Source organism: Cervus elaphus, chromosome 8, assembly GCF_910594005.1.
Source record: "Cervus elaphus chromosome 8, mCerEla1.1, whole genome shotgun sequence".
Taxonomy (NCBI): domain Eukaryota; kingdom Metazoa; phylum Chordata; class Mammalia; order Artiodactyla; family Cervidae; genus Cervus; species Cervus elaphus.
Window position 1 is genome coordinate 34854861 of NC_057822.1, and position 18705 is coordinate 34873565.

General features: G+C 35.9%; 1 protein-coding gene across 4 annotated transcripts in view; it reads left to right on the forward strand.

Annotated features, from left to right (window-relative positions):
• The window catches only part of ERBB4 (erb-b2 receptor tyrosine kinase 4), a 1218836-nt gene that overhangs the window by 883476 nt on the left and 316655 nt on the right, over positions 1 to 18705 (forward strand). For all 4 annotated transcript variants that reach the window (XM_043910154.1, XM_043910156.1, XM_043910155.1 and 1 more), the window contains exons 6-7: positions 15545 to 15663; positions 18552 to 18693. In XM_043910154.1, coding sequence (XP_043766089.1) covers positions 15545 to 15663; positions 18552 to 18693 — 261 coding nt within the window. The remainder of the gene's footprint in view (positions 1 to 15544; positions 15664 to 18551; positions 18694 to 18705) is intronic.

Below are 18705 nucleotides of genomic sequence, written 5' to 3' on the forward strand. Positions count from 1 at the left end.
GAGAAATTAAGGAAACAATACCATTCACCATTGCAACAAAAAGAATAAAATACTTAGGAGTATATCTACCTAAAGAAACAAAAGACCTATACATAGAAAACTATAAAACACTGATGAAAGAAATCAAAGAGGACACAAACAGATGGAGAAACATACCGTGTTCATGGATTGGAAGAATCAATATTGTCAAAATGGCTATTCTACCCAAAGCAATCTATAGATTCAATGCAATCCCTATCAAGCTACCAATGGTATTTTTCACAGAACTAGAACAAATAATTTCACAATTTGTATGGAAATACAAAAAACCTCGAATAGCCAAAGTAATCCTGAGAAAGAAGAATGGAACTGGAGGAATCAACCTGCCTGACTTCAGACTCTACTACAAAGCCACAGTCATCAAGACAGTATGGTACTGGCACAAAGACAGAAATATAGATCAATGGAACAGAATAGAAAGCCCAGAGATAAATCCACGAACCTATGGACACCTTATCTTTGACAAAGGAGGCAAGGATATACAATGGAAAAAAGACAACCTCTTTAACAAGTGGTGCTGGGAAAACTGGTCAACCACTTGTAAAAGAATGAAACTAGAACACTTTCTAACACCATACACAAAAATAAACTCAAAATGGATTAAAGATCTAAATGTAAGACCAGAAACTATAAAACTCCTAGAGGAGAACATAGGCAAAACACTCTCCAACATGAATCAGAGCAGGATCCTCTATGACCCACCTCCCAGAATATTGGAAATGAAAGCAAAACTAAACAAATGGGACCTAATGAAACTTAAAAGCTTTTGCACTACAAAGGAAACTATAAGTAAGGTGAAAAGACAGCCCTCAGATTGGGAGAAAATAATAGCAAATGAAGAAACAGACAAAGGATTAATCTCAAAAATATACAAGCAACTCCTGAAGCTCAATTCCAGAAAAATAAATGACCCAATTCAAAAATGGGCCAAAGAACTAAACAGACATTTCTCCAAAGAAGACATACAGATGGCTAACAAACACATGAAAAGATGCTCAACATCACTCATTATTAGAGAAATGCAAATCAAAACCACAATGAGGTACCATTACATGCCAGTCAGGATGGCTGCTATCCAAAAGTCTATAAGCAATAAATGCTGGAGAGGGTGTGGAGAAAAGGGAACCCTCTTACACTGTTGGTGGGAATGCAAACTAGTACAGCCGCTATGGAAAACCGTGTGGAGATTTCTTAAAAAACTGGAAATAGAACTGCCATATGACCCAGCAATCCCACTTCTGGGCATACACACTGAGGAAACCAGATCTGAAAGAGACATGTGCACCCCAATGTTCATTGCAGCACTGTTTATAATAGCCAGGACATGGAAGCAACCTAGATGCCCATCAGCAGATGAATGGATAAGGAAGCTGTGGTACATATACACCATGGAATATTACTCAGCCGTTAAAAAGAATTCATTTGAACCAGTTCTAATGAGATGGATGAAACTGGAGCCCCTTATACAGAGGGAAGTAAGCCAGAAAGATAAAGAACATTACAGCATACTAACGCATATATATGGAATTTAGAAAGATGGTAACGATAACCCTATATGCAAAACAGAAAAAGAGACACAGAAATACAGAACAGACTATTGAACTCTGTGGGAGAATGTGAGGGTGGGATATTTCAAAAGAACAGCATGTATACTATCTATGGTGAAACAGATCCCCAGCCCAGGTGGGATGCATGAGACAAGTGCTCGGGCCTGGTGCACTGGGAAGACCCAGAGGAATCGGGTGGAGAGGGAGGTGGGAGGGGGAATCGGGATGGGGAAATAAGTGTAAATCTATGGCTGATTCATATCAATGTATGACAAAACCCACTGAAATGTTGTGAAGTAATTAGCCTCCAACTAATAAAAAATTAAAAAAAAAAAAAAGAAAGTGAAAGAGGAGAGTGAAAAAGTTGGCTTGAAACTCAACATGCAGAAAACTAAGATCACGGCATCTAGTCCTATCACTTCATGGCAAATAGATGGGGAAACAATGGAAAAAATTACGGACTTTATTTTGAGGGGCTGCAAAGTCACAGCTGATGGTGACTAAGGCCATGGATTTGAAAGATGCTTGCTCTTTGGAAGAAAAGCTATGACCAACCTAGATAACATATTATAAAGCAGAGACATTACTTTGCCAACACAGGTCCGTCTAATCAAAGCTGTGGTTTTTCCAGTTATCATGTGTGGATTTGAGAGTAGGGCTATAAAGAAAGCTGAGCATTGAAGAATTGATGCTTTTGAACTGTGGTGTTGGAGAAGACTTCTTGAGAGTCCCTTGGACTGCAAGGAGATCCAACCAGTCAATCCTAAAGAAAATCAGTCTTAATTATTCATTGGAAGGACTGATACTGTATTTGAAACTCCAATATTTGACCACCTGATGTGAAGAACTGACTCATTTGAAAAGACCCTGATACTGGGAAAGATTGAAGGCAGAAGGAGAAGGGGATGAGACAGGATGAGATGGTTGGATGGCATCACCAACTCTATGGACTTGAGTTTGAGCACACTTTGGCAGTTGGTGATGGACCAGGACTCCTGGAGTGCTGTAGTTCATGGGGTCTCAAAGAGTTGGACACGACTGAGTGACTGAACTGAACTGAACTGATTGCTACAGTAAGAAAATGTTCTTTTTAATTTTGCATATTTATAGAGACATATTTCTCAAAAAATGTATTGCTTATGTAGAATTTTAAAAAAGAAAAGAACAATAATTATATTCCTTTTATTATGACTTTTTTTGTAATTTTTGAGGATGTCCAAATTTTTTTCACATCATAGAGATGATAATTTTTAAAGGTATATCAGTAATGCATAACAGCTTTAAATAATATCTATAGATACATTTATTTCTTATAAAATATACATTATTTTATATAAAATCTTTACTTGAAGAGAATCTCACATATTGTTTTATACTGGCCCTAATCTGAAAACACCACCATGCAGGACAAATTCAGACTTAACTACCCTAAATTTTCAGTTATGATGGTGGGGATAAGTAACACAAACTATTGCTCTTGGCCTTTCGGCTAGGATCAAGGGAAGTAACAGAAACTTCTGGGAATCACCAGTCTCAATTGTGGAGGTAGAGCGCTGTGGCAGGCACTGTTGCACAATGGTTTTGCATAGCCTCTGGGATCATAAAACCTCAGAAGAAGAAAATTTCATCTCCAGTGACTTTACATTCCTGAATTCATTAGAAGGCCAATTTGCTGCACACAGATATAAAAAGCACTAAGATTAGTTTCCTAATTTTCTATTTTGACCTTTGTCTTTGCAATTTTATAATGCTCTCTGACACCTGGATGCAACTTGTTCAGTTCAGTCGCTCAGTCGTGTCCGACTCTTTGCGACCCCATGAACCACAGCACGCCAGGCCTCCCTGTCCGTCACCAACTCCCAGAGTCCACCCAAACCCATGTCCATAGAGTCAGTGATGCCATCCAACCGTCTCATCCTCTGTCATCCCCTTCTCCTCCTGCCCTCAGTCTTTCCCAGCATCAGGGTCTTTTCAAATGAGTCAGCTCTTCGCATCAGGTGGCCAAACTATTGGAGTTGCAGCTTCAACATCAGTCCTACCAATGAATACCCAGGACTGTTCTCCTTTAGAATGGACTGGTTGAATCTCACTGCAGTCCAAGGGACTTTCAAGAGTCTTCTCCAACAACACAGTTCAAAAGCATCAGTTCTTCAGCACTCAATTTTGAGTGTAATGTCACTTTCATGGACCCTGACCAACATTAATTTTTTATTGAAGTAGGATAGATTAGAAGAAAATAAACCAGATAAGAATACAATAGAAAGTATCAAAATGCTTTACCCATAATTAAGGTCAATATAATGCCTTAAAACTTTTCATCATGGATATGTGTACTAAGCCATGATGTAAAATGTTTGTACTGTAAATTGTGATGAAAAAAAGTTAGAAAAACACCAGAAAGGAGATCATTTAACTTTTAAGCAAGCAAGATTATCCTTTAAAAAAAAAAAAAAGGCATACCTTCTATGAGAATAAAAGTAATATTTTGCAAACAGTTTTTTTGTATATGTTTGAAATGTGTTTCTGGTGTAACTATTTTAGGTGGCTTTAAAAATCTGTGTTATTACTAAGACATGGACTTGAAGTTGGACCCTATTTGGGATTCAGTTTTTTCCCCTGTAAGATCAGTATTTAAAACTCCAGTTCCTGGAGTTGGTGATGGATAGGGAGGCCTGGCATGCTGTGATTCATGGGGTCACAAAGAGTCGAACATGCCTGAGCGAGTGAACTGATCTGAAAATGCTAAATGTAATCTTATTTCTATCGCTTTTGTCATAAGTTTGAACAGTATTTGAAAAATATCTTAGTTTTCATTGCTCATCATTTGCAGTCATGTTGTTATGTAAAATGACTCTAGGACAAATTATTCTTCTAGAATTAAAGAAGATATGTATAGATCACTTTAGTTATTCACATTTTAAGTGCCAGATGTGAAGATAACAGGTGAAAATAAATTGATTTGTGCCTCTAAAGTTCTGTATTCATGATATAGACAGTCACAGAAGTACCCAGTTACAACATAATGGGGTTAGGGCTGTAATAGAAATCTGTATGCCATGAAATAAGATCACCAAGAACAAAGTTTGATGGAGATGCAAAGTAAGGGGCTGGGTAAAAGAGTCAATGTAAGATTAACAAAAGAGATTTCTATTGACTTGAACCTTGAAAATGTGTAAACATTAGATAGGCAGAAAAGGGGTTTAAAATACAGAAAAAAAGATGAAAAGGAGGCACTTTAAGAAATAGACACTTGAGTTCATAATGAGGCCTGGTAACCAACCAATTTGGCTGTGAGAGAAAGAAGAGAAAAAATTTGAGATTGGGTTCCAAGTTAGAAGTTGAATCAGTTAAATCAGTGATGGCAATAGTCACTGAGATCAAGAATGTAGGCAGAGGTTAGTACTGCAGCTGGATTGAGGATGGAAATAAAAGCTTAGCTATGTCCTTTATGAGTCATAGAGATTTCTTATTCATCCAAGTAGAAATGCCTAGTAAATAATCAGTTACTAATTGGAAACTAAGGTGAGATGTTTAGAGATATTGTGAAAAATGGCTGGAGATAGATATTTGAGGTATATCAGAAAAATGTTATAATCAACTCTTTGAAAAATGCTTGGCTCTCTGAGGGTCATGAAGAGCATGAGATACAAGGAGGATTATTCTTAAAATTTATTTTAAATATGAGATTTTGAAATATTGGACATGAAAAACCGGCCAATAAAAACTGAAGCTGATTATAGCTGAGAGAATAAAAATAATTTACAATGCAAAAGGCTTCCCTGGTGGTTCAGATGGTTAAAAAAAAAAAAAAAAAAATCTGCCTGAAATGCAGGAGACCTGGGTTAAATTCCTGGATGGGGAAGATTCCCTGGAGAAGGGAATGGCCACCCACTCCAATATTCTTGCCTGGAGAATTCCATGGTTCAGAGGAGCCTGGTGGGCTCCTAGAAGTCCAAGAAGTCGCAAAGAGTCAGGCATGATTGAGTGACTAACATTCTCACTTTGGGCTTCCCAGGTGGCACTAGTGGTAAAGAACCTGACTGCCAATGTAGGAGACTGTATGAGACACAGGTTTGATCCTTGGGCGGGAGAGATCCCTTGGAGAAAGCCATGGCAACCCACTCCAGTATTCTTGCCTGGAGATTCCCATGGACAGAGGAGCCTGGTGGGCTGCATTCCATTGGGTCACAGAGTCGGTCATGACTAAGACAGCACAGAACAGCACGATGCAAGAATTTGAACTTGATTCATGACTAAGACAGCACAGAACAGCATGATGCAAGAATTTGAACTTGATCATTAATGTGCTGGATAACCTAGGGCTCACGCGTGATCAGCTGGTTCAGTTGTGTCCGACTCTGTAACCCTATGGATTGTAGCTCTACAGGCTTCTCTGCCCGTGGGATTCTCCAGGCAAGGAGACTGGAGTGGGTTGCTATGCCCTCCTCCAGGGGATCTTCCTGACCCAGGTATCGAACCCATGTCTTGGCAAGTGGGTTCTTTACCACTAGTGCCACCTGGGAAACCCAATTAAGAACTGTCTAAAACAGGAAAAGAGCATCTTTTCATCTGGGACAGAAAGAACATGAATGGGTTTGGATTTGGATTAAAAAAAAAAAAAACTAACATAAGATAGGAACGTACTGATTTATCTGAAGATGGCTAATTTACAGTTTTCTGGTGATATTAAATATAGTATTTCACCTTACAACTGAGCATCATTTGGTATTTTAATTTCCAAATTGAATATTAATAAGTTATTAGATGTGGGCTCTGTTGTGCTATTAAGAAACTAGATATTGTCTGGAAAACCCTGATGAGACAGTGATATCTCTTAGAGACATATGGACATATTTTGGACTTGTCCATAAGGAAGTCAGTTTATTTGGATTTCAATTTCCTCCTAAAATGAGAATTTTAGACTAATATAATTCATTAATTCAGCAAATATTTATTCATTGCTTTCCTAATGAGGGTCTGTCTTTTATGTTTTAATATTTTGTGATTATTTTCATCACATAATTGGCTTTTTTTTTTTTTTTTTTGCCAATTTGGAAGGAAACTCATCCAGATATATACCGATTGGGAGAGATTATCTTTATTCCTGTCTGCTAATATTTTGGATAAAGAAATAGGATAAACAAAGGGATTGTTTATGTGTGTGTTTTGTGTGTGTATGTGTTCATGAAGTCTGAATATAGAGATGTTTGGTCTGCTGTAATTCGAACTGGTTTGGAAAAGCTGAATGTCAAGTTTTCCTCAATTTTTTTTTTGTTTGTAACATGTCCATAATATGATCACTCCATTTTTTATCACTTTATTTTCACTATGTCATTTATTTGTATATTGTAAGGTGTAGCCATCAATTTTCTTTTCATCTTTTTAATATTTGTGGTTATAACATCTTTCTTTTTTAAAAAAGTAATTTATTTTTATAAAAATATATATTTTAAATGCTATTCATGTTTTCATTAGGCTGACTCATACACTTCCCTTGTTATCTTGAAATACATACATTTTATGTGTATTTATAAATATATGTATTTTTTTCCTGGAAATACTATGCAAAAACTCATATTCCCTCTCAAGAATACTTTTTATAGTTCATATAATAGGCAATATTGTTTTTCTATTTTTGAATCCTGATTTGTAAACTTTGCTGATGTCAACAACCTATTAATAAGGGAGAATTTCCCTAGTGGCTGAGAGTGTAGTTTAAAATCAACTCTAAGGTCCCTTAATGAATCACTTAAGCATGTCTTTTAAAAATAGATTGAATAAAACTTCATTAAATAAATGAATAAAGCAGCTAGTGATGAAGAATGAATTAGACAAGATTCCCTTCCTATTTGACAATATTCCTAACTAACAATATTATCTTGTCATAGCCCATGAGTCACCAGGGATATATTTGGGACAAGGGTCAAATTTGATTAGAAACTGCCAAATCTAGGCATGTTTTACTGACTCTAAATATCAGTAAGGGGTTGGTAGGTATTGGCACATGAAGTGTAGCAGCTATTGGCACATGAAGTGTAGCAGCTATAGCATATGGAATAAAACTATTATAATACCTGTAGGCATGTATACCTAATGGTATGATCAGTTAGTTCCTTTGAAATGGTTAAAATCAGACTGCTGCTGCTGCTAAGTCGCTTCAGTCGTGTGCAACTTCATGCGACCCCATAGACGGCAGCCCACCAGGCTCCCCCGTCCCTCGAATTCTTCAGGCAAGAACACTGGAGTGGGTTGCCATTTCCTTCTCCAATGCATGAAAGTGAAAAGTGAAAGTGAAGTTGCTCAGTCATGTCCGACTCTTAGTGACCCCGTGGACTGCAACCCACCAAGGCTCCTCCATCCATGGGATTTTCCAGGCAAGAGTACTGGAGTGGGGTGCCATTGCCTTCTAATTAGGAATAAAATATGTTACATTTTTTTTGATGTGAAAAATGGATATTATTGTGGCAGTTTAGAAAACCCATGTATGTTTTTATAATTCTACCTTGCTAGGTTCAATTATTTTTAAAAATTAGTCATCTTCTCCAAGAGCCTTTTTCAAAGAATATAGGCTTATGCTATTGGTTAAAATAAGTAACAAATTATTAAAATTCCAAATTCCTTCCCTGTTCAGATTAGGATGTAATCTTTATGTGTCCTGAGGCCTGACCCTGTGTGACAGCAATTATTTTCAATTATCCTATGATCTAGTGTGAGACAGGAAGCAGGAGTCCAGTTTAAGACCCGTCTCCATCTCTGCCTTCCCATACAAATAAGTACTTTACCCTTCCTGGAAAGTAATAGTAATAGTAAGAGGGTATTTTAAGAGTATTTCCAGAGGTTTGGAAATGTTGATTTATGATAAAGGGAACTGCTGAAAACCTTGGGGCTCCCAATTAAAAAAAAAAATGAATTTCCTGACCCCTCTCCTAAACTTATTGAATCAGAAAATAGAAAGAGGACCAGACATTTTTGCTTTAAATGCCTTTATGTGATTCTTACAGTCTACCCGGCATTGGTCACACTGATGTGTCTAATTATTCTCCCATGGGAAAATTAATAGTGGTGTTTAGTTTAGTGTTAGTTTCATTAAACTGGATTTTCTACACATTTCATCATGCTCTAGAAGTAATGTGTATTCTTGGATGGTCTTTGAGCTTTATTTGCTTCATTTAAAGTCTATTCTGATAATTGGAGCTTTTTACTTTGGCCACCTGATGTGAAGAGCTGACTCATTTGAAAAGACCCTGAGGCTGAGAAAGATTGAAGGCAGGAGGATAAGGGGACGACAGAGGATGAGATGCTTGGATGGCATCACCGACTCAATGGACATGAGTTTGAGTAAACTCTGAGAGCTGTTGATGGACAGGGAGGCCTTGCATGCTGCAGTCCATGGGTCGCAACTGAACTGAACTGAGAAGCATATTATATAACCCAAAGTGTTCATCTTGGTGGTGGGGGCACAATTTCACCATTCATAGGAATAAATATTGAATTACAATACAATAAATATTGGATTACAATCCAACTAGAAGGGCCTCTAGAGAGCATTTCATCAAGTCTGCTGTCTTTAATTAAGTGGAGGTCTGAAGCATTCAAAAGAGATTTCTCTTAAATACTGACAAAGACTCAGGAAGCCCATTCAGAGTCTCATTACAGTGTTTTTATCACTCTAATAGTTAATAAATTCTTCTTCACATTCAACCCAAATCACCTCTGCATTACCCTAAACATCTTTCTTATTCAAACCTCCAAGTTTGTAACCAAAAACAGCCTAGCACTAAAATTATTTAACATCTATTTAATGGACACAGTGTGTTTCATGGACACAGTTTGTCGAAATTTGATCAATAGACAGAAATAATAAAGGCAGCGTAGAGGTGAAGATCATTGAGTGCTAATTGGAATAAAGTGAAATAAAAATAAAATAAGCATACTTTAAAATGTGCTTAGAAATGTAATTGGGGGCTACCCAGGATACTTGTCATGTAGACAGCTGCTGGTTGGGAGAAAGGAAGAGTTTTCTGTCTCTTATCTATCTGAATATTTTGCCTTCAGAATTAGGCACACAATATTTCTTTTCCCCATTTAGGTCTTTTTCTTCCCTACTCTTCCTACCAGTTTGCACGTCAATTATGTTTGCTTAATCTTCCAATTAGGGGTAGAGGGCTTAACAACACTGATAGGAGATCAAAGGTAAGGTCAGTGTGATTAAATTTCAGACAAGGAATAATCAGTCAAATGGTGTAAGTGACATAGAGTTGTCCCATTTTCACTGGATAGAATAATGGTTTTCAGCTCTACACTACATATTTGAAATCCCCTGGGAAGCTTATTAAAAGTATCAAATCCTGGAACATAGCGGGGAATGTTGATTTAATAGGAATTAGGTGATTCTCAGGCATTTTTCTAAGTACTCTATATCCTGCTATTCCAATGAGGTCTGTGGACTATTAAGCTGTGACATAACCTGAGATCTTATTAGAATGGACAGTCTTGGGCCCCACTGATTGTCGACTAGATGAAAATCACTGATGCAAGAGTCCCCATATTAAAGCTTGAAAGACCCTTTTCAGTGACCTTATATACAGCCTTCTTCAGAGCCACTTGATAGAGGAAGTGAAGAGAGGAAGAAGGCAATCAAGGTGAGAAAATGGAGGAGATGTTGAAGGAGGAAAGGATAGAGGAGGTGAAAAGGGAAAGCTGTAAAAGCTTGGGACAGAGATCATTTTACTTTGTTACTGTGAAATTAGTGCTCTGACTGTACCACTTATGAATGCTCATTATCTTTTTAGTAACTCATAAGAAGTAAATATTTGATTAACAAATTGCCAAATTTCTTCAAATAAGATTAATTTGTTCTAAGGGAGCAACTTTAAGTATAGTTATTATTATATTTAAAGAAGTAATTAAGTCCTCATTTTTATTACTGAAACGCTGATGTAATAAAGCTACTTATAAGTAGTTTATTTATTTTTTTGAGATGATAGATATTCTCTCAGTAATGTTCCCTTACTACTGCAGGATGCTCGACTCTTAAACTTTTCGCATTTGATTCTCATGGATATTTTGAATTGATCCCTATTCCCAATTTCAGTTTTACTGACCCTAATAAGGATTTTAGTTTCATAGGTTTTATCTTTTATATTAAATAATCACAGATACTGATGTACCACGAAAGAATAAACTAGTTAAAATTAAACCCAAATATAGTAATGCACCCAATGAAGCAATTTAGAAAAGATACTAAATACAGGGGGGAAAATCTAATGAAATAATAGTCAAGCTAGGATGGAAATTAATATAACCAAAGCAATTATAAGTTAATGTTACCATGGAGGCTAAGTGAATTATCTCATTGATTTCAGGATGTGTTTTTTGTTTTGTGTTTCCATCAAAATGAAATATGAGTATAGTTTGATGTGTTTAATTCATATTAAGTAATGCTTATTAATCAGCAAGTGCCGTTAAATAGATTGTACAAAGGGAAAGTTTTCTTTCTGAAAGCAAAACATAACAATGTGAAGAAATGGTTCTTAATAGTGTCTCAACATTGTTTATAGATTAAGCTTATTGCTGTCTTCTTTTGTTTATTATATCTGTCAAGCAAAGCTTTTTAAATACATTTCATGCTTACTGAACTCCAGGCATGTGAAAACTGTCATCAAATAATGCTTTCTTTGGTGTTAAATGCATCTTACCTTTAAAATATCAATCATAGACTGTTTTTGAATCAAGCCCCAGAATTAACTTCTAAAAATTTAAGTCAGTTTTTTTAAAAAAAATAATGACTTAGAAGAACATTTCTTTGCATGTTCCCCTCAAGAAGGGAATGTCAACCACTCCAGTATTACCTGGATAATTCCATGGACAGGAGAGACTGGCAGGCTGCTGTTCATGGGGTCACAAAGAGTCGGACACAACTGAGTGACTAACACAACAATACACTGAAAGAGCCTTGTTGAATCTGAAAGAGAGAAATTATATTTGAATCTGTTCTTTCCAAAAATGTCTATTAAAGTGTTTCCTTTATATGATATTAATTGCTAATTAGGACATCTAAATAAGTGTAACAATTGGTTAAAAATAGGAAGATTAAGCACAATGTATGACTATTAACATTAATGAGTAGATAAAATTCATTGAATATATTTCATATATATAATGCATATGTAATATATATGTAAACTAATTGTGTTCTGTTAGTTGCTCAGTCATGTCTGACTCTTTGTGACCCCAAGGACTGCAGCCCACCAGGCTCCTCTGTTCCTACATTTCTACAGGCAGGGATACTGGAGTGGGTTGCCATTCCCTTCTCCAGGCGATCTTCCCAAACTAGGGATTGAACCTGGGTCTCCTGCACTTCAGGCAGATTCTTTACCATCTGAGTCAAATCCTGTGGACTGCAAGGAGATTAAACCAGTCAATCCTAAAGGAACCTTATTATTCACTGGAAGGACTGATGCTAAAACTGAAGCTCCAATACTTTGGCCACCTGATGCAAAGAGCCATTAGTAAAGATCCTGATGCTGGGAAAGATTGAAGGCAGGAGGAGAAGGGGACAATAGAGAATGAGATGGTTGAATGGCATCACCAACTCAATGGACATGACTTTGAACAAACTCCAGGAGATAGTGAAGGACAGGGAAGCCTGGCATGCTGTAGACTGTGGGGTTGCAGAGTCAGACATGACTGAGTGAACAACAGCAATATGTGTGTTTACGTATAATGTGTTTATAAATACAAATAAAATTTACATGGATGCCAGCTACAGTTCTAACACTGGAATATGCCATAAAACAAAGAAAGTGTAATAAATGAGTTGTAAAATATATTAGATGGTGATAGATGCTATAACAGAGATACAAGGGGGAAGAAGGGAAAGGAGGGAAGAGGACAGGAAGGGAGAGAAGGAGAAAAGTCCGAAAGACCACAGTTATTTGGAAAGGATTTAGACATGTATTAAGTAAGGATAGACTTCATTGAGAAGATGAGATTAGAGCAAAGACTTGAAGGTTTAGGGGCAGGTCAAATTGACTTATTTTGTAGTATTTTATACCAGAATATTTACAGAAGAAATTACTTACTTCAAAATAATTATCTAAATTGCAAATATCAAATATGCTCTCATATATGAGATCTGAAATTTTGTTCTATTTCAAAATCTTTAAACTTACAAGAAATATCACATGACTATTTTTACAAAATAAAAACAGGAGAGAGGATGAGTTAAAGTACTGTTTTAGTTTAAACTTTATTTGGTATTTGTTTACTACATAGGGAGGAATATAATAATGTCAAATGGAAAAATATAAAAATTATATAGTTTATGAATATAATCATCATGCTCAATTGAAAAAGACCCAAGTGAATTTATGGAATCATGAAATAATCAATGGTAGAATATAAGGCATCTTTAAGTCTAATAATAGATACAAACAATAATTCTAAGGTATCTTAATTTTGATGTACTCTATTTCTTAGTATTTTAACATTTGTCTGTTTACATTTTTAGTGCCCTACCCATTTAACTGTCAATATATTTCCTTTTCCTCTAATAAGTGCATTATGCACTCAATAAACAGATATTTCTGAGTTGGCATTATATGACATTTGTTACTTGGAGGAAATACTTATTGTCTATTAACTGCCAAACAAAATGCCAGGGATGTAAACATGAATAAGATGATATACTTCAATAAAATGCTCTAATAGTTTACTGGGGGAGCAGACATGGAAAAAATAAATACAATATGTTACAATAAGTGCAATAATAATATCTAATGGTTGTTGAGCAGTATTAATAGGAGTCATACTAGGCACTATACCTATCTCTCTATTTGTGTCTTCAAGTCCATTACGTAGGAACTCATACTAATCCCATATTAAAAATGGTGAAGTGAAATACAGAGTGGTGAGATAATGTGTCGTATCACAAGAACAGAATTTGAGTTTGAGTTTGAATGATCCTAGACCCTCAGAGCTCATAGCTTCACCTGCTTGGTTGTTCAAAAGCATGTACATCAGATTAACTCAGTGTGGAGCTGTGTCTGAAAAGGTTTCAGAACAAAAACAGAACATTAAGTTGACATATGGATGAGTATTTGCTAGACAGAGAAGACAGGTTTTTTTTTTTTTTTTTTTTTTTTTTGTCATGAAGGAATATACTGTGACAAGGCAGTGAAAATCACAAATTCATACCATGGAAGGAAGTGAGGATCACAAGTGGTATTTCTGTGTGTCTCGATGTGAAGATCATATTGAGAGTAGTAAGAGATGCCAGTAGAAATAGAAATAGTGGTCAATTGATGGAGGACTTTTATCCCTTGCTAAGGGTTTACAACTCTAATGCAGAGTTGGAAAGTAAGGTTCATACAGAGAAAGGACCGACACTGATTTATGTGCAACAGCTTATATTTTCAAGACATTACTTTTATTATGGCATACAGGGTTATTTGTGACCTGAGAGACCTTTTAGAAGGCTATGCAATATTTAGAGGTAAATCTCAGAATGAAGTTGGTATAGAGAGGAGGGAGAGTAACAAAGAACATCTATTGGTAGCACTTGGGAATTTTATTAGGTGTGAAAAGTGAGGGTAGAGGAAAAGGAGAAATAGAATACATGTCCAGAATTTTAGCTGACGTGTTGGATGGATGACATTATCAGAAATTGAGATAAGGGAGCAAACAAGAGAGAGACACTCTATGGTGGAGGTGGAGAAAGGATGAATTCCATTGTGTACATATAAATAGGAAGTTTTGCAGACAATGAGGAATGCAAGTTGCATCTTGATAGAGATTTCAGATCTGAATCTAATGTCATCTACCTAGAGATAGTATGCAAAATAGAGGATGAATAATTATATCCAAGTATATGAACTCTTAATCCATATGAAGACCAGCTCTGAGGAGCACTAAAGTTTAAGGAAGCATGTCTTGCTGTACTAACAGTGAAGGAAGCTTTGAAGAACTCAGAGAGGTGGGAAGAAACACGGCTGAAGAAATACAGAACCAAGAAACGATGAGTTACACATATGTTGTATAATTCATTTCTCTGTATACTTTTAAAATATCTCTTTGGAATAAGTGTGATAAGCAGAAATGTGTCCCTTAATGCTATAATTTTGTTACCCAGCATATATAGCTTGATTTACTAAAGTAAACCTTGACAGCATAATGCTGTCAACTAGGATTGAAAAATGTTATAAGAAAAACTAAGGGAAGGTTTTGTTGTGTTTACTATGTATATGTCTTCCTCCCTCCTTCCTGTTTCTTCGAGGATGTTTCTCTATCTCTTGTAAGTCCCTCTTTTTGAGAAATTTTGGTAGAAATTTCACTTAAATCTCAGGAACAGAAACGTTTGTGCTACTACAGAAGTGTTATCTACCTATCTTTGTCTGTCTATCTATTTATCTATCTACCTACCTACCTACCTATTTGTCTGTCACCTATCCATTTATCACCCATCATCTATCTATCTGATAGGAATGATATAAGGTATAATGTTAATCATGTAAAAGTTTATGTTTTCATTTTTTGTATTGGCTCCCAAAAATCATGGACTGATTCTGGGGACACTTTCTGCTGTAGGCCTTCACAGTGCACATTGTAAATAGACTTTGCTGCCGACTCCATTTTTAGCAACCTGCCAGAATGCCTCTCATTCAATTTTTCTAAATTTGATTTTTTTTCTTGCTAAATTGTGTGATTTTTGTAAAGCACTGTATTTGCTTGAAAATGAGTGAATCTAAAAACAAATTCATGTATTAATTTTGAAGGATTTTGTATAGTAATTTTGATCAATTGCTGACTTCACACAGTAAATGTTTGCTGAGCTGAGTCAATGATGGTTGAGCAAATTGTTACTTACTCCAGGGCTCAGCTTTTCTCAGCTACTCCAAATCACCTTAAGTTTCTCTTGGCGGCTGACTTTGATGAGGCACTATCTCTGTCTTCTGCAGTGACAAGGACTGTGTGTGCAGAGCAGTGTGATGGCAGATGCTATGGACCCTACGTGAGTGACTGCTGTCACCGGGAGTGTGCCGGCGGCTGTTCGGGACCAAAGGACACCGACTGCTTTGTGAGTCTGGCAGCTCTCCCTTTCACTTTCTGAGCCTCCCTTTCCTCCTAGTCTGACTCAGGTCCATCAAATCTTTAACATCGCTTCTGGTAAAGAACCCACTTGCCAATGCAGGAGATGTGAGATGCAGGTTCAGTCGCTGGGTGGGGAAGATCCCCTGGAGGAGGGCATGGCAACTCTCTCCAGTATTCTTGCCTGGAGAATCCCCATGGACAGAGGAACCTGGAAGGCTACCATCACAGAGTCAGACATGACTAAAGCGACTTGGCATGCACGCACAATAAGATCAGATGTTACTATTTTAGGGTTAAGAAAGGTGCTGTGATTTCCTGAAAGTCATTCTCTTACTGGGTGGCTATTGATTAACTAGGATTGTTCTGTCCTAGAATAAATGTATTAATGCCTTTCTGATATAGTTTATATTACAAGTGAGACTTAATTAGACAACCTAAGGGAGAACATATTGAATATCTTTTAAAAAGCTAACAGTATCCTTCCAAAATTTACCGTGATTACCTGTGTATGTTGTTGGATCACTGAGTTGAGTCTTCTGAGTGGGGACACTTGCATTTTATCTCTCAAATATAAATTCAAGATTAAAGCAGATAAATTTATGAATTCAACTGTCTTATAGTTTATATTGTTTACAAGCTAATATTATTCAAAATTTGTAAGATTTACAAATGCATGCTTAAAGCAATTTATATGCTAATCTGTGTAATTTTTATTTTAGAAGAGGACACTTTTACATCCTCAAAATTAACATTTACAGCTTGTCAGGGCCACTTTTTAATTACTTTTTGATATCACTGATAAAGTTCTTTCTTTTCCATTGAATACATACAGGCAATTCTGAGTTACAGTTAATGCTGTTTCATACACACAGAACATTAGTTTCATTTTAAGCCAAAAATCATAAAATAGTCAACAATTTTTGTTGCTAAAATGCACACAGGAATATATTTTGTTCCTCCACATCAAATATCCAGAGAAAACACAGATGCATTTAGAACTGAGGATATTTTTTTTTTTCAAATTGGCACTTAATTCTGGACAAGCAAACCATAGATTATACCTCTCATGATATAGAAACACAGTAATTTCTTACTTCTCTTAATGTCACAAAAATCTTAATTTGTCTGTCCTAATTTTATAGTGAAACAAAAGCATGTATTATAGAAATGAGTAGGGAGGCAGAAGGAAGGAGAGGGAAATTTTTAAAATGTACAAAAGATGCTCAGCAGATCTTGAACTGAGACCCTTTCCCTTACCTCTCACCAGACATGGGATGTAACCTTGATCTGAAAGATGCTGGACAGGGGTTGTGTTAGCAATTCCAAAACAGTACTCACAATAAAAATGAACAATAGCTCTTAACTTTCACTTAGAAGTTTTTCACTGAATTTTTTTTCATGGTTGCCTTGTCACGATAAGTAGAGTGCTGAATGAGCTTCAGAATTCTCATTTCATTGCTTTATGGAATGGTCCACTGATTCCACTTTGGCATTTGGTAGAGAATGTTCAGGAATGCCAGCCCAAGGTCTTGGTGTAAGTTATTGTATTGTATGCTGTCTGGAAGGTAAACTTGTTTGATCTCTCTGGCTTATGTCCCTTTGTTGCCCAGCAATCTGTGTACAACACTGTATAAAATATATTAGTAAAGCAATTATGAGGACACATGAAGTTTTATAGCCATAAATTAAAGCTTACTGAGTTTTCTAGATTGGTTTTTAATAGATTCTTCCTGGAAAGTGTCATCTTAGTGAATAATGTATCATCAGTGAGTCTTGTTCTGATTATGCATCTCGTAGACCATCATCAGGGAATTGTCATGTTTGTGATAAACTGCTTGCTAAAACAACAATTGATTAAGAAAATGTTTTGAGGAAACAGAATAAATTAGTGCTTATTAATAACCATACGTCTAATTTATGATGATATGTAAAATATAGCTTGAGTTCATATTAGCTTGCCTTCCAAAGCCTAAAGTATTCCTATGCAGGTTTAAATTGTTTAATTAAGAGAATTAGTCCATCTCCTCTTTTGCTAAACACATGTTTTATATAGTTATATATGTACTTTTTATCTACTTACATATCTGCTTTTTTATATCAAATACCTAACTCCTGGGTGGTACAATTGTTTTTAATTGTTTTCAAATGCATTTGAACATATTAACAAATAGAAGTCTCAGGAAAAATATATAAATCAGCAGAAACAAATTTATTTGAACTTGACTTTTAGGAAAAGGTATGGCCATATAGGAAAAAGGTATCATATTATTCAATTATGGACTAAGTATAGCTACTTCCTTATGTTTTGGCATCTCACCCCACTACATTTACACTTGGCTAGTCATCTGACAGAGACTTTTCTTTTTTAAGTCCAGTTTGAATGGCCGTCACAAAGTTATCTCACTATACAGTGGTGATAAACAGACTTACAAGGTTACTTGAGTCACCAAATTCGTCAAGTACCAGCTTTAAGGAAATGCTAGCCTATACAATTGGATATTTAGTTTTCACTGTCAGACTCTAAAACTCAGCATAAACCCTTTGAATAATAAATTTTCACTATAATCTAACTTTAATAATTTAAATCAATTCGCAGTTTAGAAATTAATGGAGAGACACCAAGAAATATGAACATTAGTAACTATAGAAGGTATATTTGGTGATGCTGAAAAAAGTTTTTTAAAATTAAGAAATACAAACATTAACTTAATAAATCCTGATGAATAAAAAGTTGTCAAAGTTTCCAGTTTTTTATGAAATTGATATATGCTAAGCAATTAATATACCTTATCACACAACTGTTGTAACAGTGTCCCTTTAACAAATATTATGAAGGTTGTTTCAAAAATGAAATTAATTTTCGCTGTGTTGCAGGCCTGCATGAATTTCAATGACAGCGGAGCGTGTGTCACTCAGTGTCCACAAACTTTTGTCTACAATCCCACTACCTTTCAACTGGAGCATAACTTCAATGCAAAATACACCTATGGAGCATTTTGTGTCAAGAAGTGCCCACGTAAGTAACAAA